This window comes from Triticum urartu, chromosome 7A (assembly GCF_056163025.1).
Source record: "Triticum urartu cultivar PI428250 chromosome 7A, HENAU_Tu73, whole genome shotgun sequence".
NCBI classification, from domain to species: Eukaryota; Viridiplantae; Streptophyta; class Magnoliopsida; order Poales; family Poaceae; genus Triticum; species Triticum urartu.
In genome coordinates, this window is record NC_141879.1 from 80,410,906 (window position 1) to 80,434,996 (window position 24,091).

The 24,091-nt window shown below is 45.0% G+C and overlaps 1 protein-coding gene across 1 annotated transcript; it reads left to right on the forward strand.

Annotated features, from left to right (window-relative positions):
* Positions 1 to 5,704: 5,704 nt before the first annotated feature.
* Positions 5,705 to 8,065, forward strand: LOC125523440 (uncharacterized). The gene is made up of 4 exons (XM_087537261.1): positions 5,705 to 5,938; positions 6,012 to 6,075; positions 6,168 to 6,457; positions 7,002 to 8,065. The coding sequence occupies exons 1-4, from the start codon at positions 5,836 to 5,838 to the stop codon at positions 7,940 to 7,942; spliced, it is 1,398 nt and encodes a 465-aa protein (XP_087393387.1). The 5' UTR covers positions 5,705 to 5,835; the 3' UTR covers positions 7,943 to 8,065.
* The last annotated feature ends 16,026 nt before the right edge of the window (positions 8,066 to 24,091 follow it).

The following is a 24,091-nucleotide window of genomic DNA, read 5'->3' on the forward strand; positions in this document are numbered from 1 at the left end:
TGGGGGTATGTAGGTATATATAGGAGGAAGGAGTACGTCGGTGGAGCAAAGGGGGGCCCACGAGGCAGGGGGCGCGCCCTAGGGGGGGCGCCCTCCACCCTCGTGGCCGCCTCCTTTCTTTCTTGACGGGGGTCCAAGTCTCCTGGATCATATCTGATGAGAAAATCACGTTCCCGAAGGTTTCATTCCGTTTGGACTCCGTTTTTTCGAAACACTGAAATAGGCAAAAAACATCAATTTTGGGTTGGGCCTCCGGTTAATAGGTTAGTCCCAAAAGTAATATAAAAGTGGAAAATAAAGCCCAATATAGTCCAAAACAGTAGATAATATAGCATGGAGCAATAAAAAATTATAGATATTTTGGAGACGTATCACATGATAAATGTTTATTATTCATGTTAGAATTGTATTAACCAGAAACTTAGTACATGTGTGAATACATAGACAAACAAAGTGTCCCTAGTATGCCTCTACTAGACTAGCTCGTTATTCAAAGATGGTTAAGTTTCCTAGCCATAGACATGTGTTGTCATTTGATGAACGGTATCACATCATTGGAGAATGATGTGATGGACAAGACCCATTCGTTAGCTTAGCATTATGATCGTTTAGTTTATTGCTATTGCTTTCTTCATGACTTATACATGTTCCTATGACTAGGAGATTATGCAACTCCCGAATACCGGAGGAACACTTAGTGTGCTATCAAACGTCACAACGTAATTGGGTGATTACAAAGATGCTCTACAGGTGTCTCCGATGGTGTTTGTTGAGTTGGCATAGATCGAGATTAGGATTTTTCACTCCGATTGTCGGAGAGGTATCTCTGGGCCCTCTCGGTAATGCACATCACTATAAGCCTTGCAAGCCATGTGACTAATGAGTTAGTTACGGGATGATGCATTACGGAACGAGTAAAGAGACTTGATGGTAACGAGATTGAACTAGGTATGGTGATACCGATGATCGAATCTCGGGCAAGTAACATACCGATGACAAAGGGAACAACGTACCTTGTTATGCGGTTTGACCGATAAAGATCTTCGTAGAATATGTAGGAACCAATACGAGCATCCAGGTTCTGCTATTGGTTATTGGCCGGAGATGTGTCTCGGTCATGTCTACATAGTTCTCGAACCCATAGGGTCCGCACACTTAACGTTCGATGACAATTTGTATTATGAGTTTTTGTGATTTGATGACCGAAGGTTGTTCCGAGTCCCGGATGAGATCACAGATGTGACGAGGAGTCTCGAAATAGTCGAGAAATAAAGATTGATATATTTGACCATGTTATTTGGACACCGGAAGTGTTCGGGTTGGTTTTGGATAAACCCGGAGTGCCGGAGGGGTTACCGGAACCCCCCGGGGAAGTAATGGGCCTTAGTGGGGCTTAGGGGAGAGAGAGGGCAGCAGCCAGGAGGTGGCGCCAGCCCCCAAGGGGAGTCCGAATAGGACTAGGGGAGGGGGCGCGGCCCCTCTTTCCCTCTCCCTCTCCCTCTCCTTCCTTCTTCTCCTACTTGGATTAGGACAGGGGGACCGATTCCTACTTGGAGTAGGATGCCCCCCCTTGGGCGCGCCTCTAGGGGCCGGCCGTCCTCCTCCCTCCCTCCTTTATATATGGGGGAAGGGGGCACCCCATAGACACACAAGTTGATCTTTAGCCGTGTGCAGTGCCCCCTCCACAGTTTTCCACCTCGGCCATATTGTAGTAGTGCTTAGGCAAAGCCCTGCGTTAGTTGCTTCATCATCATCGTCACCACGCCGTCGTGCTGACGAAACTCTCCCTCGGCCTCAACTGGATCAAGAGTTCGAGGAATGTCACCGAGCTGAACGTGTGCAGATCGTGGAGGTGCCGTGCGTTCGGTACTTGGATCGGTTGGATCGCGAAGACGTTCAACTACATCAACCGCTATACTAAACGCTTTCGCTTTCGGTCTATGAGGGTATATGGACACACTCTCCCCGCTCGTTGTTATGCTTCTCCTAGATAGATCTTGCGTGATCGTAGGCAAAATTTTTGAAATACTACGTTCCCCAACAGAGGCGGGGTGGCGGCGGAGTCTGAGATGAAGCCGGTGACCTGTTTGACCGGCTCATCTACCCCTTTCACCAGCGCCAAGCAACATTTGACCAATATACTTTTCCACTTGGTTGTGCTAGGTTAGGCTATAGGAACATTGGAAAACCAAGTATGAGCCCAACTTATCACAAGATTCCCTCTGGGTTACTCCTGGTGGCAATTTCCCCCTCTAAGCGTCGAACGTTCCTTCTTTGTTAGTGTCGTCTATGAAGCGGGTTTCACTTGGGAGCTGCGTATTGAATATTTAAATATCCCACCACAACTATATACATTTACTCGGACAAAATGCAAGTTTTGATGGAATTCCTTCCCTCCGAAGACCCCGAAGCAGGCTAACCCTGGCTTGTTTGATCGGCTAATCTACCCCTCTGACCAACGTAGAACGACATTTGACCAACACACTTTTCACTTGGTTTTTCTAGTTTAGGCCATAGGAACTTTATAAAACCAAGTTGGAGCCTCACTTATGACAAGATTCCCTCCGGGTTACCGTGGTGGCAGTTTCCCCCTCTATGTGTTGAACGTTCCTTCGCTCTTAGTATCGTCTGTGAAGCGGGTCACATTCGGGAGCTGGGTATTATATATTTAACATACCACCACAACCATATACATTTGGTAGGACATAGTGCAAGTTTTGGTGGGATTCCTTCCTTCCGAAGGCCCTAGAGCGACCTAACCCTCACCTGTTTGACCAGCTAATCTATCCCGTTGACTAGCGTCGAATGAAATTTTACCAATGTACTTTTCCACTTGGTTGTGCTAGGTTAGGCCATAGGTACATGGAAAACAAAGTTTGAGCCCAAGTTATCAGAAGATTCCCTGAGGGTTACCCATGGTGGCAGTTTCCGCTCTAAGTGTGGTGTTAGTGTCGTCCGAGAAGCGGGTCACACTCGTAGCTGGGGTATTGGCTATTTCAACATCCAACCATGCTTGTATACATATGTTAGGACACAAGGCAAGTTGGGTAGGATCCCGAACCTCCGAAGACCACACAACAACCTAACCCTGACCCGTTTGACCGGTGTCATCTAGCCCTTTATCCGGCGTCGAATGACATTTCACTAATGAAGTTTCCTAATTGGTTGTGTAGGGTTAGGCCATAGGAATGGAAAACCAAGTTTGAACCCATGTTATCACAAGATTCCCTCCGGTTCACCTGAAGTGGGAGTTTCCCGCTCTAAGTGTAGGACATTCCGTAGTGGAAGCGCTAGCTTGGGTCTAAAAGTGCTCACATTCGGTACATGTGTATTGGATATTTTCACCTCGAACCACACTTATGCACATATGCCATGGCAAGAAGCCTTGTTCTGTGCGACAACCTAGCCCATGGGCCCCGTGTGGTCTACACCTTTGACCAGTTTCAGAAGGTGGGTAACAGATGGAATTTTTCTCTTGGTTATGTTGGGGCAGGTCATCATTATAAGAATCGAATGTGTTTGTTTCTATATTATTTTGTGAAGGAATGAAAACAATTTTATATGGAATGGGTTGGGAATTATGCCTAGATCCCGTGTAAATGGAAATTTCATTGATAAGACCTCCTCAATTGTTAGCTAATATTTCATTTTAAATAATTCAGACAACCTCAGGAGAAAAAAAGGCATTTACTTATTATAGATTTGCCAAGGAATTAAAAATATACAAAAAGTCAAAATAAGAGGGGGTTTTCTACAAATTTGAAGCAAACTTGATTTTAGTTTGTTCAAATTTGAAAACATAGTATACCAACAGAATCCTTCCAAGATTCTGATCTAAAAACATATAAAATTGGCTAAAATCAATGCAAGTATAAATTACTTATGATTTTGACAAAAGTACATGTGGCTGCATTTTTAACGTATTAAAAATAGAAACAAAGTGTATATTCATAATCACTGAAAAATTCTACATCAAATTGATATATAATTTGTATATGGTTAAGTTAAGATATGTTAGATTTGAATTAATAAAAGTCAATTTTTCAAAAGATTCTTAAAAAACAGAAAAGGATTTTAAATGAAAAATAATAGAGCAAAACACTTGCCAACGGCCACCATTAAAGCCGTCAGCATAATATAACAACGTCAGCGTAGCTCTAGTTATGCAGTCTGCCTCGATAAAAAGTCGTCGGTATATCTTTTGCCATCCGGAAATACGTTGACTCCGTAGTGTTGCAAATACGTACAGCAGACACTCTTGTTTTTGGGCATCTTGGGCCGCCCCGTACACTGGGACTAAAGACCATCCAATTTAGACCAAAGATGAAATTTGACACAACGACCGCCAATTTAGAACATTTTTAACTGAAAGACTCGTCAGATTTATGCCCACAAGAATACCACCCGACCTCCCTTGTGGTAGTGGGTCGTACCAATCAAAGTCTAACCCTCCACATAAAAATTTCAAAACGGGCCAAAAGATTAGACCTTCCAGTTTCACTAATGGCAGAGAAATCTAACTTAAAGTCTCTGATTGTCTGGTGGTATTTTACCGTGTCTCTAAAACCGTCGCTATTCCAAAACCTCCTGTCATTGTTTTCAAAACTGACATTTATTTTCTATCCTGATACTACGTCTAACAACTGACAACAAGGTTTGCTCAGCTCCGGTGATGGAGGGGCGATGACGGCGGCGCGCCTTCGGCTCGCTTCAGTGCTTGTAGTCGTCGCTAGGTGGTCCATAGACCTGGCTGTAATTTTTATTACCTCTTGTTTTCTCTGTACTGCCCTGATTGATGAATAGATTGAAAATTTCTCTCGCAAGGGATTATCCCAGCCACTGCATCAATCGATGCACACAATGATTTATTGCAGAATTCAAGTGTTTAAGGTTTACCGCTGAGTTCTCTTGTGCTACTAGTTTTTTGTTAACCCGAGAGGATCTCATGCCGGTGTGGCCAGAGCAGCTCATGGCAGTCCCGCCTCTCTTTCTCAGATCACATGTTTCTGGTACGCATCATGCCCTTGTGCCAGCGTTGGATCAAGTCGTCCCATGCATGAAGCATCTACCGTTCATGAGATATTGCCCTGCCCTTCCATGAAGCATGAATACTACCTCCTTCTGCTGTGTGTGTATCCACTGCTTTGCCGCCGGCTCCCCCTGCTCTGCCGCCGGCTACCCTGCCCTGCCGCTGTCATGGTTGGACACAACACACAAGTAGCCAGGTAGGGAGCTGATCATATTTGGACGCTGATTACTTGCATTTCTTAATCTCAGGCCATGTTGGAGAGGAGGCCACAGCTATGGAAACAGAAGCATCGTGGGAAGGCGTTCATGGCACTGGTTTTCTTCCCAGTGGTCGTGCTCCTCAGCGGCAGTAGCCGAACGATGTCGGGCCTATCAACATCAGCGCTGATCCCTCCGGTGGAGCGTAACTTGCCGGTTTGGCACCGGCCGATCATCGTCCAACGGAGCGATGTAAGTCTTTTCATTCTGCTCGACCGTGCCATAGTTTGGTGTTAGGTAAGATAATCATAATTAGACTTCGAGCTATGATCTTACAGTATAAAAAGAGTTGTTGGGTTTGCGAAACAGAATATTCTTTCATTAGGAATTCGCTTTCAATGGTACGTCCAAACTACCAGTTTCTTTTGTAGAATGATAATCAAATTGTCAAAGTTTTCGTTTTCTTAGGTTGTATCTACTGTTGAGACCAATTGAAATCCTCTTGAATGTGATTGAATTTATAAAATTATCACACATAGCTAATACGCCTAATCATAATTTTGTACCTCTTCTTTATGTCTCCAGAAGCTGTTTCAACGTATCAACCCGATGGACACGGAAGAGCTGGCCATGGGAAGGAATGACACGGCCCAATGTAGCAAAAGCAGAGTCCAGACCGTTGCCGATGTGGTCCGCTCAGATGTTGACAGGGGTAATGCTTCTCTCTGTCTGAGTCCTCCTCCTTGATTCATGGATATTTTCCCTAATTTATTCTTCAAAACTAGGTGACAAACAAGTGCAAATGAAGAATATCATGGAGTCGAAGCCCATGGCCTCACAATTACCTAGGTAATCGTTGCATCCAATCGAAATGTGTTGTTTTGCCCTTCTATGAATGAAAAATAGATGTGTGTAACCTGTTTTTCGTTCCTTGTATGCAGTTCTGCTACAAAGCAGGGGATACCGGAGTTCTTTAAGGATGAATCTGTTGAGAGACCTAAGTTTGCTTCTCTCACAACGCCAGGATCCATGGACAGGAACAATTCAGGGCCTATTGCTGGTATCTTGCGACATATGATGGGCCAAAATGTGACATATGCTCTTCTTAATCACACGGATTATTTTGAGTTCATTCCATTGGAGGAATTCAACTCGGGGAGCAGTGACTATGTTAATTACTCAGAGACAGAGCCCAATGTGCTTATTGAAGTTCTAATAACTACCTTTGCAGGTACATTCTTTCTCTTGGAATTCTGATCCTTTAGATTAATGGTAGAGTTTCACTCTGTGTCCTCCTTTAGCTGTTGTCAACTGCGTCAGAAGTACCTAGTGGCTAAACTAGCTTGCTAAGATGCCTTATATTGTTGAACAGAGGAAGTAGCATTTGGTGTACAGAATTAGCCACTATCTCTGATTGTTTTTGGCTATGTTGCTGTAGGCCGCCTATACTTGTTCGTTTTATTGCACTATATGCATCCCTGTGTTTTGATTTTCGGTTTGAGCTTTTTTTTGCCCTAGGCCGAGATGGCCGAATTTCGGCCATTTTCAAAATTTTCGGCTGAAATTTGATCAAATTTTGACTGCAATTTGACTTAAATTTGACCAAAATTTCCCAAATTTGAGCAATTTCGGCCTAAATATACTTTTCGCCTCAGGCCGAGATGGCCGAAATTCGGCCGAAATCCACATTTTGCGGCCGAAATCCACAGATGCATCCTGATTGTTTTTTAAGAACAAGAAAGATCATTGAATCCTTTCTATATGTATGTATGCAGCTGGGATAATTGTATGGTTGATATCTACAACGATGAACATCAAGCCGGTGATCTCTAGATGCTTGGGCAAGGATGTACGCATTCTGATTGCTGTTGCTGTTGTGCTCGCGTCTTCCACACATGTGCGGTCTGCTCCTGAAGATATTCCACCTGTCGTGGCCACAGTTTTCGGCGATGGAGTGGATTCATACGACCCATTTCTCAATGTTATGCACACGTTGCTAGAAGCAAACACAGAACCTGATGAGTACGATAAATATTTTCTTCCTCAAGAGAAGCAGCCAGGACCACCAGCTTGGTGGATCAGTGTCGAGGTGAAAGATGAAGATATTGGACGCAGTGCCCTCATGTATTTCAGATCAGATAATATATACCTCGTTGGATTTATGAATGGATATGGAACGCTATACTGCACGGATGATGCAGAAGAAATGTTCCCACAGGGCTGCACCCCGTTGGGTTTCACAAGCAAATATCATGATCTCACAGGTCGAGAAGACAGAAATGTTGATCTTAGTCTATTTCTCCGAAAAGTGCTTTTAGGAAGGACAGCGGCGAAATATGCAGCAGATATTCTTGTGGAGTACGGGGTTACTATAAAGGAGCCGGAACTTGCTAAGAGAGCCTTGCTTGTCTACACTCTTATGATCCCAGAGGCGCTACGATTTAAGCCCATCCGCAATCAAATCAAGCTAAGTTGGTTGCACCCAGTGACCCTAACACCGGAGCAATCCAACATGGTCTTTGGGTGGCAGGATATGTCTATATTATTCTGTCGTGGGGACGATACAAGCAAGGAAAATCCAAAATGGACTAGAGGGGACGAAAGGCTCAAGAAAGCTCACATAAAAAATCGACAGGATCTTATCAATACACTGGATTTTGTGAAATACGAGAAACAGTGCAAGAAATTCAGGAAGGAGAAGAAGAAAATTCCATAGTATTCTCGGTTCGTTGATTTCCTAATGGAGTAAGATAAATTACTCGCTTGATTACCTGTTTGTTCATTGTGCTATGTGTTTGACCTGTTAGATATACTCTCAGATTTTATATTTTTCAGCAAACTTGGCATTGTAATGAGGAACCTCTTTGATATACTTATGGATACTATGAGTGCTTTCTTATTTACAACGTGAAACATGTTAGTTTGATGATGAATTCCTCAGATGTACGATGTGATGGTCTTGATTTTGTCCGGCTTGTACACGTTGACAGTCACCTAATAGTAGTAAGATTTAGATGTCCTAACCATGTAGGTTAGCCTGTCTTATATATACTAGCAGGCAGTAGGCGCGGCCGCACGCCGCGCAAATGTTGGAGCCTGTGCACGCATATAGGATGTTTTCTAGTTTTAAGTAAAAGAACGGATGGCAGTGGTATTTTGGTCGAGTTGGTCGTGTGGAGGTCCTTTGATGTTGTTCCTCAGATTTCACTGAACAAAACCCTTGATATGCATAGCTGTTTCTGAAGCACAAAGTAAAGTACACATAAGCGGCTTTTGAAAAAAATAAATGCAATCTACAATGATTGCCACTGAAGACATGAACGATCCAGATATACTACATACACTACTAATAGATTTGAAGCAAAATGCAATGTGGTCTGATGGCCAAGATATGGCTTCCCAACGTTTTATCAGTCTTGATTTATCCAATTTATTTTTTCCTTACTATCCTTCACCTACCAGTAACTCTAGTATTACCTATTACTAAAGTTAATGTTACCATAGTCAGAGAGAACTCATATAAAAATTAGAGGCTCTCATCTAATTTCTCTCATTGGATTTGATAGAGAGCACGATTATCTTGTCCTCACATCATAGGACTCTTCATGTAAAGTTATTTGTCTGGCACATTACAAAGTAGTATCATCTTCCCCATTTCTTAGAAGTCATAGTATGAGAAAGAAATGCTTAATGACCGCTTGTCGCATGAGTAACAGGAAGACGCAAATGCCATAATCCTGCAAACTTGCAAATTATATCCTAAATCAACAATCTGTGCATTGTAAATAAGACTGCAATGGAAACAGTATTTATAATAACCTGACCTGAAATCGAAGTTTTTAAACCAATCCATTTTTCTAGCTCATCTATCCAAACTTAGGAATGTTTTACGGTTGAGGAACGAATGGATCCATGGCTGTTCTTCGAGTGAAAATTATTCTAGATAGATGAGCTAGTGCCTTGTATTCCCCTCTGGCTCTGCAAATTTCGAAAGAACCAATCATATAAAACGCTCCTTCATGAACCCTGTTATCAAAGGTGCGTGTTCTTCTTTTGGGTATTGTTCATTCCATTGTGCCATCCTAGAAAAACATACACCCGAAGACATGAACTTTTGCAAAAATTTATCATTAATAAAAAACAGTGCAGCGCCTAAATATAGACAAAACTGAAATTGAAAATGGCACATTACAGAGACGCTTTATCTTTCTTTTCAGTTATGATTCAGTTTTTTTCCTAGGAAAACCAATCAACTGAAGAACCACTTATGTGAATCACCGATTTCTTGAATTGGGTTATCAACTTACTCACAGATTTAAATGCTGAGTTTGAAAACGTTCTTGAGCCTGGACTCTGCAGAAAACATGTAGAAAAATAATGTTAAATATAACAAAGAATGTGCTACCGTCAGCATTTACATGTTGATGATCACAGGCAACTCAACAATATGTTAGAATAAATTTCAAGAAACTTAGCCAAAAAAGAGTGACGAAATAATACGCATATATATCATAGTTTTAAATAGCGCGCTAAGCCTCTTAGCGGTGAACCTCTTGTAAACGCTATAGCGTGCTATAGCGGAGCTATAGCGCGCTATTTAAAATGTTTATTCATTTGTTTGGATCAATGTCTCTTAGCGCAAGACCTTTTGTAAATGCTATAGCGTGCTATAGCGGGCTATTTAAAACAATGATATATATGTAAAAAGGGGATAGTAAACAGGTCAGTAGAAGGTGCTTTCTGGCTGACATGAAAGCACATTATGCAACAAAACAGAGAAATATATCATGTGAAGTTAATCGAGAAGAAAGGTCATCTCAGTGATGGCAATGGTCTATCCATGGAAAGCAAATGTGCAGACTCTTTTAATTTTTGCACTCTTATGCACAGAAATCTGAATTTTGTGAAGAGAGCTTGCACATTCTTTTGAAGCATCAGTGGAGTTCCAGGTCGTGGAAAAAGTATCACAATCTGAGAAAAACTTGATATGAGAGTACTGTTAAGAAGGTCATTAGATATAAAGCATTTTTTTGGTTTCCCGTTTAGCTGTTCCGTTGGTGCACCTGTCATACAGTCCGTTGCCTGTAGGTCGACGTTGTATCCGCTGAAAGTTGCAGTGTGTCGAATCCTGTTTAGAGCATGGTTAATAGTATAGCCAGCTGCTGGCTGTATGGTCTTGTCACATATAATCAAGCTTATAGCCAGCAAGTATAATAGTTGCATATAAATATGTACTACTTTTTTAATATATGGCTCACCTCACTCTCTCATAACATGTTTAGGAACGCGTGCTGCAGCCAGCTGTTAATCACTAGGCAGCTTTCCTTCTCTCTCCTCCTCTCTCTCCTTCAACTCATCCAAATTATAATATTTAAAGGCTTACAGTCTGCCTACGTCATTCTATTATATTTGCTCTTAGCTTACTTTCACTAGATACCCATTAGGTGTTCTTGTGTCTTGCTGAGTTCGAGCCATAGAGGTGAGTTCTGACGGATTGTTCGTTATAGCGTCTTGGTGACTTGGAAAACAAATGAAAACTCTGCTTTGGCTTACTGTATGAGTGATTGGTTGAACAAAAGCCCCAAAAATAACTTGTATATAAAATGAGTTGAATGGTAGGTATATAGAGTGTTTAGTTCTAAATACTTCCAAACCATTATAAATATATATATATTTATCAGTAATACCAGGTATTACCTGATATTCGCCGAAACCCTTCCAGTGACCCCGAAGCGCTGCGGAATCCACTCGGAACTATTTTGAATATTAATGAAACAATTTCATAAATATATTCTCATCACTCCCATACTACGTACTAACACTCAGCAGATAGTGATTTCCTTAAGCTAGTGACCCCGTAGCTTCGGTAACTCTTAGACATGAATGAAACCGTTTGTTCAATGATCGACAGCGGGACCGTGGACGTCGATATCGATCCCTATCAGCACACGAGATATTTGAGTGAACCTATGGTTGTCATGTGATGTTCCCTTTGCTCCGTGATACTTCACAAAACCCAGGATGCATCGGTATCCTCCTAAGTCATCGCTATACTCACTGTACTAAAATCCTCGCTACCGGTTTTGTTATTCTTTCTCATTATTGTGTTCCGCCATTCATGTGACATAGTCACATGTGTCTGGCAAAACAATGATGGATGTCGTCACATCGAGAGGGATTTAAGAATATCTCTCCATCGTCGGAGGAGCAAATCCCACTCTCTAGCTATCCGGCCACTTGTCAAACTTTTCGATGAACCGGTAAGTTATCGTTATGATCACTGTGTTACAGGTGACGTTTGAGCAACCCCAAAGCCCACTGTATGATAAGAAGTGACCACGATACTCGCATGGTCTAATTAGCAAACACACATGTTAACACTCCGTGTTATTACAATTGATTACAGACGATATTATCTCAATTCATAACAAACAAGTTTGGGTCGATTCAATATGATCATTCTTTCAATGTCATAATCTTATTGTTTGTTTTAGGACTATCGTTACACTTAACTAACGATATCCTAAGATCCGAAAACGTGATCACCAATAACACTTGAGCTAGTCTTAGAGGCGAGACTAGGAATGTTTATTTTATCCATTTATCACTTCACACATGCATATGAGTTTTTCACTAAATCGCATATTACAGGATCATAGCAGTTATAGCATGCAATATAAACACTTGATTATGAATATGAAAAAATACTAATACAATAGAAAGAAATCAAGGTTACCAGGTCACAGCTCGGATTCGTCTTCCCTTATAGAACCTTCCCGCAAGAAATCAGTGGAAGTGGGTCCGCCCCTACAACTCATCAAATCTATATTATATCCTCTAGGGCATATTTCCAACACGTGACTGTGCGGTCTGCTTCCCGGCCAATCCATGGCAAGGCGCAGCCGTTGGCGGCCGGAAACTCCAAATCTGGTGGCCGCTGGACCAGCCGCTGATGCACCGGTTCTTCACCGTCGACAGGAGGAGGAGGCACAAATCGAAGTGGTAGAGGACAGCGGCGGAGCCTATGGAGGGGCGACGGCAGCGAGCGGGTGCCGGCGGGGGGTCGGAGGGTGACGCTGACACAGATGCGAAGCGGGTGGGGAGGGAGAGGTAGTGAAGAAGAGGCGTGGCTTTTACTCAGGCGCCGCACGGCGAAGTAAATATAGGAAGAATTTTGGAGAGTAAATTTTTTACTCCATTACAACGGATAAGGGATCGACTAGGTGCCGGTTAGAGGAGTAAAATGGATCCATTAGAAATGCTCTAAAATATGTACGTAGTTCATATTGTAATTGTTTAAAAGATAGGAACGGAGGGAGTAATATACATAACCGGAGCACGGTGAAATCAAAGTAAGTGCAGTAGAACGGTAACGCCACGTAAGTAGCCATCACGGCCGTAGATGCTAAGCAAGGTAGGCCGTCGGATTACTGAAGAACCGAACACTTCCGCTTGGGTGCAGAAAAGAAACTTACCTGAAGATTCAGATAGGAGCCTGACCGGGTGCCACCACGAGGTCGATGTGGGAGGCGGCAGCGGACGACGAGCATGTCGGTGATGCCCTGCCGAGAACTTACCACTAGTAGAAAACAGGGTTATGGTCCAGGCCGCATCAGCCCATTAGTCCCGGTTCAGTCTAGAACCGGGACCAATGTGGGCATTGGTCCCGGTTCATGAGCTCAGGGGGCCGGCCGGGCCACGTGGGCCATTGGTCCCGGTTGGTGGGATGAACCATGACCAATGGGCCTCGCTCCTGGCCCACCATCATTGGTCACGGTTGCTGTCTTGAACCGGGGCCAAAGGCTCCCCTTTAGTCCCGGCTCAAGTCACCAACCGGGACCAATGAGGTGCCTATATATACCCCCTCGCGCAAGAGCAGAGCACAGTGCTCTGTTTTTTCTGGCCGAGGGGGAGAGGGCTTTGTGGTGCTCTAGCTCACCTCCTATGCACATGAGGTGTTCGATGGAATGCCCGAGCCACACTACTTAAGCTTTCTCCTCTCGAAGCTCGACCTCCAAGCTCCATTTTCCTCGAGATTTGTCTAGATTTAGCGGTCCATCACGCCCTGTCCCCGTCTTCACCGTCGTCGATCACCCACGCCGATCTCATCACCGACACCACCGTGGTGAGCCTCTTGTTCTTATCTTCTTTCTGAAAGGAAAAATATTCTTACTTGTATGCTTAGATAGATACTTGTATCATTTTCTTACATTTATTATTGCATCTTATATAGTGCGATGGTTTTGGTATCCGCCCCCGTCGGCCCTCGTCCTGTCTACGATTCGGATTTGGTATGTATATTATCTTTATAACTATTGGTTCATTTATTGTTTATGAAAATTATGCCGACCAACGTGACATAGATTTTATTTATCTAGGATGTATGTGAATCGGAAATGCCAACCGACCTTGTCGAGAGGTTAAATTTAGTTGAAGAAGAAAACAATTTGTTGAAGGAAAAAAATAGAAAAAATTGAGGAGGAGAAGATGATATTGGAGTTGCATGTTGCGGATGTCGTCGATGATCACAAGATCAAGATGGATGCAATGCGCTTGAAGATTAGAAAGATTAGAAAATATGCCATTCATACTGAGGCTTGGTATCATTATGCCGTTGGATCAATTGTTACCTTGGTTGCGATTATGATCGCATTTGTTTTCGCATTGAAATGTTTTACATAGTTTCAATATATGGTTTTATTAATTAGATGCTCTAGAGAGCTATATGTTATTAGATGAGAACTATGTATGCATTTTGGTTTTAATGTGATGATGAACTTCTATTAATTTGGATACTTAATTATATATAATGCACGCAGATGAACCGGCAATGGATGTACGGTGACAGACACACCCGCGAGTACATTAAGGGCGTGCATGAGTTTCTCGATGCGGCTGAGGCAAACAAGCAGAATGGTTTTATGTGTTTTCCATGCACTGAATGTGGGAATACGAGGTCTTACTCTAACCGGAAAATCCTTCACTCCCACCTGCTTTACAAGGGTTTCATGCCACACTATAATGTTTGGACAAGGCACGGAGAAATAGGGGTTATGATGGAAGACGGCGAAGAAGAAGAGTACGATGACAACTATGTGCCCCCTGAATACGGTGATGCTGCAACGGGGGGAGCTGGTGAAGATCAAGAGGAACCAGACGATGTGCCCAATGATGCTGCCACGGGTGAAGCTGCTGAAGATCAAGAGGAACCAGACGATGTGCCCGATGATGATGATCTCCGCCGGGTCATTGTCGATGCAAGGACGCAATGCATTAGTAAAAAGGAGAAGCTGAAGTTCGATCGCATGTTAGAGGATCACAAAAAAGGGTTATACCCTAATTGCGAAGATGGCAACACAAAGCTCGGTATCGTACTGGAATTGCTGCAGTGGAAGGCAGAGAATGATGTGGCTGACAAAGGATTTGAGAAGCTACTGGAAATATTGAAGAAGAAGCTTCCAAAGGATTTGAGAAGCTACTGAAAATATTGAAGAAGAAGCTTCCAAAGGATAACGAATTGCCCGACAGTACATACGCAGCAAAGAAGGTCGTATGCCCTCTAGGATTGGAGGTGGAGAAGATACATGCATGCCCTAATGACTGCATCCTCTACCGCGGTGCATACAAGGATCTGAACGCATGCCCGGTATGCGGTGCGTTGCGGTATAAGATCAGACGAGATGACCCCGGTGATGTTGACGGCGAGCCTCTCAGGAAGAGGGTTCCTGCGAAGGTGATGTGGTATGCTCCTATAATACCACGGTTGAAACGTCTGTTCAAAAACGAAGAGCATGCCAAGTTGATGCGATGGCACAGTGAGAACCGAAAGAAAGATGGGAAGTTGAGAGCACCCGCTGACGGGTCACAGTGGAGAAAAATCGAGAGAAAGTACTGGGATGAGTTTGCAAAGGACCCAAGGAATGTATGGTTTGCTTTAAGCGCGGATGGCATTAATCCTTTCGGGGAGCAGAGCAGCAATCACAGCACCTGGCCCGTGACTCTATGTATGTATAACCTTCCTCCTTGGATGTGCATGAAGCGGAAGTTCATTATGATGCCAGTTCTCATCCAAGGCCCTAAGCAACCCGGCAACGAAATTGATGTGTACCTAAGGCCATTAGTTGAAGAACTTTTACAGCTGTGGAATGGAAACGGTGTACGTACGTGGGATGAGCACAGACAGGAGGAATTTAACCTTAAGGCGTTGCTGTTCGTGACCATCAACGATTGGCCCGCTCTTAGTAACCTTTCAGGACAGACAAACAAAGGATACCACGCATGCACGCACTGTTTAGATGACACTGAAAGTATATACCTGGACAAATGCAGGAAGAATGTGTACCTGAGCCATCGTCGATTTCTTCCGACCAACCATCAATGTCGAAAGAAAGGCAAGCATTTCAAAGGCGAGGCAGATTATCGGAAGAAGCCCGCCATGCGCACCAGTGATCACGTGCTTGCTATGGTCAATGATTTACACTACGTAATCTTTGGAAAGGTTCCCGGTGGACTAGCTATTCCGAATGACGCTGAGGGACACGCACCCATGTGGAAGAAGAAATCTATATTTTGGGACCTACCCTACTGGAAAGACCTAGAGGTCCGCTCCTCAATCGACGTGATGCACGTGATGAAGAACCTTTGCGTGAACCTGCTAGGCTTCTTGGGCGTGTATGGGAAGACAAAAGATACACCTGAGGCATGGGAGGACCTGCAACGTTTGCACGAAAAAGACGGCATGCCTCCGAAGCAGTATAAAGGTCCTGCCAGCTACGCACTTACGAAAGAAGAGAAAGAAATCTTCTTTGAATGCCTGCTCAGTATGAAGGTCACGACTGGCTTATCGTCGAATATAAAGGGAATAATAAATATGCCAGAGAAAAAGTTTCAGAACCTGAAGTCTCATGACTGCCACGTGATTATGACGCAACTGCTTCCGGTTGCATTGAGGGGCTTCTACCGGAAAACGTCTGATTAGCCATTGTGAAGCTATGTGCATTCCTCAATGCAATCTCTCAGAAGGTGATCGATCCAGAAATCGTACCAAGGCTAAGGAGTGATGTGGCGCAATGTCTTGTCAGTTTCGAGCTGGTGTTCCCACCATCCTTCTTCAATATCATGACGCACGTCCTAGTTCATCTAGTCGACGAGATGGTCATCCTGGGGCCCGTATTTCTACACAATATGTTCCCCTTTGAGAGGTTCATGGGAGTCCTAAAGAAATATGTCCGTAACCGCGCTAGACCAGAAGGAAGCATCTCCATGGGCCATCAAACAGAGGATGTTATCGGGTTTTGTGTTGACTTCATTCCTGGCCTTAACAAGATAGGTCTCCCTAAATCACGGTATGAGGGGAGACTGACTGGAAAAGGCACTCTTGGAAGAGACTCAATAATATGCATGGACGGATATTCTTGGTCTCAAGCACACTACACAGTTCTACAGAACTCTACCTTGGTGACCCCGTATGTCGATGAACACAAGAACAGTCTGCGCTCCAAACACCCGGAGCAATGCGACGACTGGATTACATGTGAACACATGAGGACATTCAGCAGTTGGTTGGAAACACGTCTCAGAGGTGACAACACTATTTGTGATGAGTTGTACTTATTGTCCAGGGGACCATCTTTGACTGTATTGACTTACAAAGGATACGAGATAAATGGGAATACATTTTACACGATCGCCAAAGATCAAAAGAGCACCAACCAAAACAGTGGTGTCCGCTTTGATGCAGCAACCGAGAGCGGAAAGGACACATATTATGGTTACATAGTGGACATATGGGAACTTGACTACGGACCTGATTTTAAGGTCTCTTTGTTTAAGTGCAAATGGGTCAATCTGTTAGGCGGCGGGGTACAGCAGGTAGACCCACAGTACGGAATGACAACAGTGGATCTGAAAAATCTTGGGTACACTGACGAACCGTTCGTCCTAGCCAATGATGTGGCACAGGTTATCTATGTGAAGGACATGTCTACCAAACCGAGAAAAAGAAAAGATAAGGAAGCGAATACATCATACGATGAGCCAAAGCGCCACATAGTTCTTTCAGGAAAAAGGGACATCCTGGGAGTGGATGGCAAGACAGACATGTCTGAAGATTATGAAAAGTTTCATGAAATTCCTCCCTTCAATGTCAAGGCTGACCCAAGCATCCTGATAAACAATGAAGATTATCCATGGTTACGGCGCAATAAGCAAATGACACAAGCGAAGAAAAAGTGAAGACTTTCTCCCGCAATAAGCAAATGTTATGTGGGTGAAATTATGATACCATCCCAACTTTCAACTTTTTCAGAGTTCATTTGAAATGCTTTCATGTCTTATGGTTTGAAACTTTGATACTTCGAAAGTGATTGTCCATTTTGTACACGAAGTGCATCAAGTTTTTGTCGTAACCCTCTCTACTTTTTGGAACATGCTATGTGGGTGAAATGATGATACCATGCCAACTTTCAACCTTTTCAGAGTTCATTTTGAAATGCTTTCCAATTTCAGAGTCATTTAGCTCAAAGAATGAATTAATAGCAAACAGAATGAACTACAAAACTTTTATGAAAATAAAAACAATCAATTAAAATATTATGTTATGATCAACTAAAATAAAACTATAATATTCTTCAATAGCAAAAAGAATATAATTTGTGTGACCTAAAATCAAACTATAAGTATTTAATTGTAAGTATAAATAAAAAATAAATAGCAAAGAAGAAAAAAATTCTAATTTTATAGTAAAGTTATTCATAAACTAGTGATTCACACAAATTTTTAAAAATTCAAATTTAAACTATTTAAAATTTAAAACTAATGGCACTAACAGAAAGTTTATAATTTTTGTGACCTAAAAGCAAAAAGAAATCACTAAAAAACTGTAAGTATTTAGTTGTAAGTAGAAATAAAAAATAAATAGAAAAAAATTCTAATTTTATAGTAAAGTTATTCATAAACTAGTGATTCACACAAATTTTTAAAAATTCAAATTTAAACTATTTAAAATTTAAAACTAATGGCACTAACAGAAAGTTTATAATTTTTGTGACCTAAAAGCAAAAAGAAATCACTAAAAAACTGTAAGTATTTAGTTGTAAGTAGAAATAAAAAATAAATAGAAAAAAAATTCTAATTTTATAGTAAAGTTATTCATAAACTAGTGATTCACACAAATTTTTAAAAATTCAAATTTAAACTATTTAAAATTTAAAACTAATGGCACTAACAGAAAGTTTATAATTTTTGTGACCTAAAAGCAAAAAGAAATCACTAAAAAACTGTAAGTATTTAGTTTTAAGTAGAAATTAAAAAATAAAAAACCCAAAAAATGTAGAAATAAAAAAGAAAAAACCAAAAAAAATGCCACCTACTGGGCCTCCACGGCCTGAATACGACTAGAAACCCTACATGGGCAAGGATTCAGGCCCGCAGAAGGCCCAATAAGCCCACAGGCAAAGCAGTGTCAAATTAGGCCCATAGGCCTGCAGTTCAGAGGAGTTCGAGAGGGAGGAGGCAGCAGAGCTTATAAACTGGTGTTGGGCGCTGTCAACTAGCGATGTGGGACTAAACTTTTGGGCGCGGGGCGCACAAGGGCATTGGTCCCGGTTGGTGGCACCAACCGGGACTAAAGGGTGCATTGGTCACGGTTCGTGGCACCAACCGTGACGATTGCCCTCCTTTAGTCCCGGTTGGTGCCACCAACCGGGACCAATGGGCTTCGCTTCCCGCCCTTTGCACTGCCGAAAAGAGGCCATTGGTCTCGGTTCGTGGAAGCAACCGGGACTAATGCCCATCTTTAGTCTCGGTTGCTGCCACGGACCGAGACTAAAGCCTCTGCTATATAAGGCCACACTTTGGAATTTTTCATTCTCATCTTGCAGTTGCAGTTGCCGACGCCGCCAGGCTGCCCCGACGCCGCCCGCCCCCATCGTCGCCGACGCCCGCGCCCATCGTCGCCGTCGCCCGCGACGCGTGCCGCCCCGACCCGCCCCCGTCACCGTCGCCCTCGTCCCTGCCCCGACGCGCACCGCCCCGTCCCGCCCTCGCCGTCGCCCGCGCCGGCCCCTTGCCCGACGCCCGCCGCCCCGGCCCGCCGTCGCCCGCGTCTCCTACCCCAAGCGCGCGCCCACTGCCCCGTCGCCATCCTCGCCGCCGACTCCGCGGTCCTCCTCTGGTCCGGCCGGCGCCCTAGCTAGCATTTTTTTTCATATATATGCTTTTTTTCATATATATGCTTGTTTTTATATATATGTATATATATGTTCTCTGTGTATATATCTATGTTCATGTATATATGCAAAACATAGTTTTTTAGAAAAATTAGGATTTTTTTCTGTTCATAGATTTTTTTGGTGATATTAATTATTGTAAATATGAAAATGTTTATATATTCATATGAACAAATGAATTAGAAGAGGGAGAAGAAGAGGGGGTCGAGAGGGGGTCTAGGGTCGCCGAGGGGTCGAGGGTCGTCGAACATGAGAGGAGGAAGAGGATAAAAAAAGAAGAGGAATAAGAAAAGAAAAAAGAGGAGAAGAAAGAATAGAGGAGATCTTCTCCTCTATTCTTTCTTCTCCTCTTTTTTTCTTCTTCTTCCTCTTTTTTTTATCGGGAACGAGGGTCGTCGAGGGTCGCCGAGCGGTAGAGGAAGAAGAGGATAAAATAGAAGAGGAAGAAAAAAAAGAGAGGGGTCGACGGTCGCCTAGGGGTCAAGGGTCGAGAGGGGGTCTAGGGTCGCCGAGAGGGGAGAGGAAGACGAGGAGAAATAAATAAGTAGAAGAAAAAAGAAGAAAAAGAAGAGGAGAAGAAGAAAGGAATAGAGGAGAAGAAGAGAAAAATAGAATATATATTCTATTTTCTATTTTCTCTTTTCTCCTCTATTCCTTTCTTCTTCTCCTCTTTTTTTTCTTCTTTTTTTTCTTCGACACGTGGGGGGGGGGTCGAGAACGCCGGACATTCATGAGAGAGGCGAGGAAGAAGGGGAAGAAGAGGAGAGGAAGAAGAGGAAGTCTTCTCCTCTATTCTTTCTTCTCTTCTTTTTCTTCTTCTTCTTCCTCTTTATTTTATCGGGAACGAGGGTCGTCGAGAGGGTCGCCGAGCGGTAGAGGAGAAACCCTAAATAGAAAGTATCGTCGGTGTGAGATACATGTACCGTCGGTGTCGGACACTACATCCACATCCCACAAGTGGCGCGGGCTTCGACACCCACGTCACTTGTGGGACGTGGATGTAGTGTCCGACACCGAAGGCCACATGTATCTCACACCCACGATACTTGCTAGCTATTTAGGGTTTCCTCTACCGAAAAGAAGAGGAGAAATAAATAAGAAGAAGAAAAAAGAAGAAAAAGAAGAGAAGAAGAAAGGAATAGTGGAGAAGAAGAGAAAATAGAATATATTCTATTTTCTCTTCTTCTCCACTATTCCTTTCTTCTTCTCCTCTTTTTTTTCTTCTTTTTTTCTTCGATCTTCTCCTCTAGCTATTCCTTTCTTCTTCTCCTAGTGTCAAAGTATTGAAGAAATCCATGCCTTCATCATTAACCAGGGCATGTTGGTACGAAGTTCTGCAAAGTTGTTTTGGAATGGAGTCCCGGATAGAATAATCCGCCTTTTGGTACCAATTCAGCAAAGGCCTTCCAAATAGTGATATTCGGAAGGCTCTTGCTGAACTTTGTACCAAAAAGCGAATTATCCTATCTGGGAGTCCGTTCCAGAACAACTTTGAAGAGCTTCGTACCATCATGCACATGTTACTTTCGCCTAATGATGAAGACATGGTTTTGTTGAATCCTTTGACACTAGGCAACCTCCCGACCCCTCGGCGATCCTCTCGAACATGAGAGGAAGAAGAGGATCGTCGAGGGGTCGAGGGTTCGAGGGTCGTCGAGGGTTCGAGAGTCGTCGAGGGTTCCAGGGGTCGAGGATTGCCGAGGGGTCGAGAGAGGTTTCCTAGTGTCAAAGTATTGAAAAAATCCATGCCTTCATGTCGGTGTACTAGAGTAGGGGTACCCTAGTATCCCGAACTTGTGCACGGGCAGTCGCAGCATCCCGCGGCAAGGCTTGCCGGGTGACCGCCAAGGTCCTCCGTGGTTCCTTTGGAGCCGTTCAAGAACAAAGTATCCAAGCCAAGACCCCGGCAAGAGGAGCTTGCCGGGAAGGCCAACCAAGGCACTTCAAGACCCCGACAAGAGGAGCTTGCCGGAAAGGCCACCCATAGCGTCTCAAGGAACTTGCCGCGGCGCGCCACACGTCCCGACAAGGCCCGGTGAGCGACAAACTCTCGGACGCGACAAGAAGACGACCGCGGCAAGGCGCTTGCCGCGGCAAGCCACCACTCTGTGCCCGTGCTCCAGCACATCCACCAACGTGTCGCTCTGGGACCCTTCCAGGCGTGCGTGGTGGACGGCTGTGCAGCCAGCGGTGCGCGGTGGCAAGCGGCGCTGACAAGATTGCCGTCGTGGCGAGCGGTGGCGTTCCTGACGGTCCCTTTTACACTGTTTAGGCGACGCAGACGGGCATTTAATGCCCTTGTCCCCTGCCATCAGGGTTAGGTATGATACACTGTAGCAGGTAGCTGTACCAACCGCAGCACCTTTCCCTTTTTGCCCTTGTCTACTTTGCCACCTGTCGGTGACCCCCTGAGCATATAAAAGGAGGCCCATGCACAACATAGGGGGGGGGAGGAGCTGGTTCAAGAACACTCACGCTCGGTCTCGTTAGCTGCTGGTGTGTACTGTAGCACTCCGCGCTCCCGAGCAAGAACTCAATACAAACCACAAAGCAGGAGTAGGGTTTTATGCATCCGTGCGGCCCGAATCTGGGTAAACTGCTCGTGTGCTCCGCCTCGATCCGCTCTTTGCACGACCTCCGCCCCCGCCGAACCGAAAGGGACTCGGCCCGCCGGTCCCATAGGTGCCCGTGGATCAGTACCCCGGCATCTTTGGCGCGCCAGGTAGGGGCGTCGAGGTTGTGTGAGCCAGATCCGGCGTTCACGCGGGCTAGATCTTCATCATCTTCATCAACATGCCGCCGAATAAGAAGGCTTCGGAGGCGGCTGCTCCATCCGCCCCGCTACCACCGGAGCAAACGGCTGATGGGGCGGAAGCCGGCGGAAGAACGGGCATCGACGAGGGAGCTCACGGTGCTGCCAGGTCCAAGGACAAGGCTGCGCTACCCATCGGCGGCGTAGCCGGCTCCCACAACGACCGGGCGCACTCCAAGACCTCGGCGTCCGTACATGCACCGCGCCCACCTCAGGAGGCGCGGGACCGGCAGCGTCACGGTGCTCATAGTACCATGCGTTTGCTGGACCAAGATCGAGCTGGTGGGTCTCGGAGTGCTCCAGACTAGCATGCACACCAACATGCTGGCATGAGCGAGGCGCGGTCGCCTGGACGGGATACTGCTCCTTCTAACATAGTTAGAAGTCCGAGCATATCCCGCTCCTCGCACCGTTCGCCACCACCACCCGCCACTGCAGCAGAAGCTCCCGACAAGTTTTGCTCCGGCAAGCTTGCCGGGGAACGTCACGCTCCGGCAGAGCCACAGGTTCTCGCCGTTGAAGCGGATGTTCCCGCAGCAGCAGATTTGCCTTTAGTCCTTGTTGTCGAGCCACAAGCTGCAGCATGGGCGCAGCAGATTGTCCTTTTCCTTCAGACAGGAGAACTTCCCGAGGAGCAAGAAGAAGCGGAAAGAGTAGCCCGGCAGTCAAGTATGTACCAGTTTGTCGACAAGACACTGTACAGAAGAAGACTCAACGGTGTGAAATTGAAGTGTATTCACCGGGAAGACGGACAAAAGCTGTTGGCAGAGATACATGGAGGCATATGTGGTCACCACATTGGCGCAAGAGCACTTGTCGGCAAAGCATTCTGGCAAGGTTTCTTTTGGCCGACAGCCCTCCAGGATGCAACTGCACAAGTAACCAAGTGTGAAGCGTGCCAGTTCCATTCCAAGCAGATACACCAACCAGCTCAAGCTCTCCATACGATCCCTTTATCCTGGCCATTTTCGGTCTGGGGGCTCGACATCCTCGGCCCCTTTCCCCGAGAAGTCGGGGGCTTTGAGTACTTGTACGTTGCAATCGACAAATTCACAAAGTGGCGGGAAGTGGAACCAGTGAGGAAGGTGACAACACAGTCAGCAGTCAAGTTCTTCAGGTCGATTGTTTGCCGCTTCGGGATTCCTAACAGGATAATCACCGACAACGGTACGCAATTCACGAGCCGCACCTTCATGCAGTATGTCCAAGACCTTGGCGCCAAGGTCTGCTTCGCTTCCGTTGCTCACCCGAGAAGCAACGGTCAAGCGGAGAGGGCAAATGCTGAAGTGCTGCGCGGGCTCAAGACCAGGACTTTCGACAGGCTGCACAAGTGCGGAAGAAACTAGATCGCGGAGCTGCCGGTGGTTCTTTGGTCGATCAGAACGACGCCAAATCGAGCCACTGGCCAGACACCTTTCGCTCTAGTCTATGGAGCAGAGGCAGTTCTCCCCACGGAACTCGTATACGGGTCACCTCGAGTGCTCGCTTATGATGACCTCGAGCAAGAGCAGCTGCGAGAAGATGACGCGCTGCTCCTTGAGGAAGACCGTCTTCAGGCTGCTGTGCGAGCTGCTCGCTACCAGCAAGCTTTGCGCCGCTACCATAGCCGCAAAGTTAACGCCAGAAGTCTCGAGGAAGGCGACCTTGTTCTTCGGCGTGTTCAGTCCGCCAAGAATTCCAACAAGTTGACGCCGAAGTGGGAAGGCCCTTACCGGGTGAAACGAGTCACTAGGCCTGGCGCTGTCCGCCTTGAGACCGAAGATGGCATTCCGGTGAGCAACTCCTAGAACATTGAGCATCTTCATAAGTTTTACCCGTAAGGCGC

Coding starts and splice junctions, on each gene's coding strand:
- LOC125523440 (XM_087537261.1), top strand. CDS start 5,836: ATGGACACGGAAGAGCTGGCCATGGGAAGGAATGACACGGCCCAATGT. Junction 5,939..6,011: donor CCGCTCAGATGTTGACAGGG/GTAATGCTTCTC, acceptor CTTCAAAACTAG/GTGACAAACAAGTGCAAATG. Junction 6,458..7,001: donor TCTAATAACTACCTTTGCAG/GTACATTCTTTC, acceptor GTATGTATGCAG/CTGGGATAATTGTATGGTTG.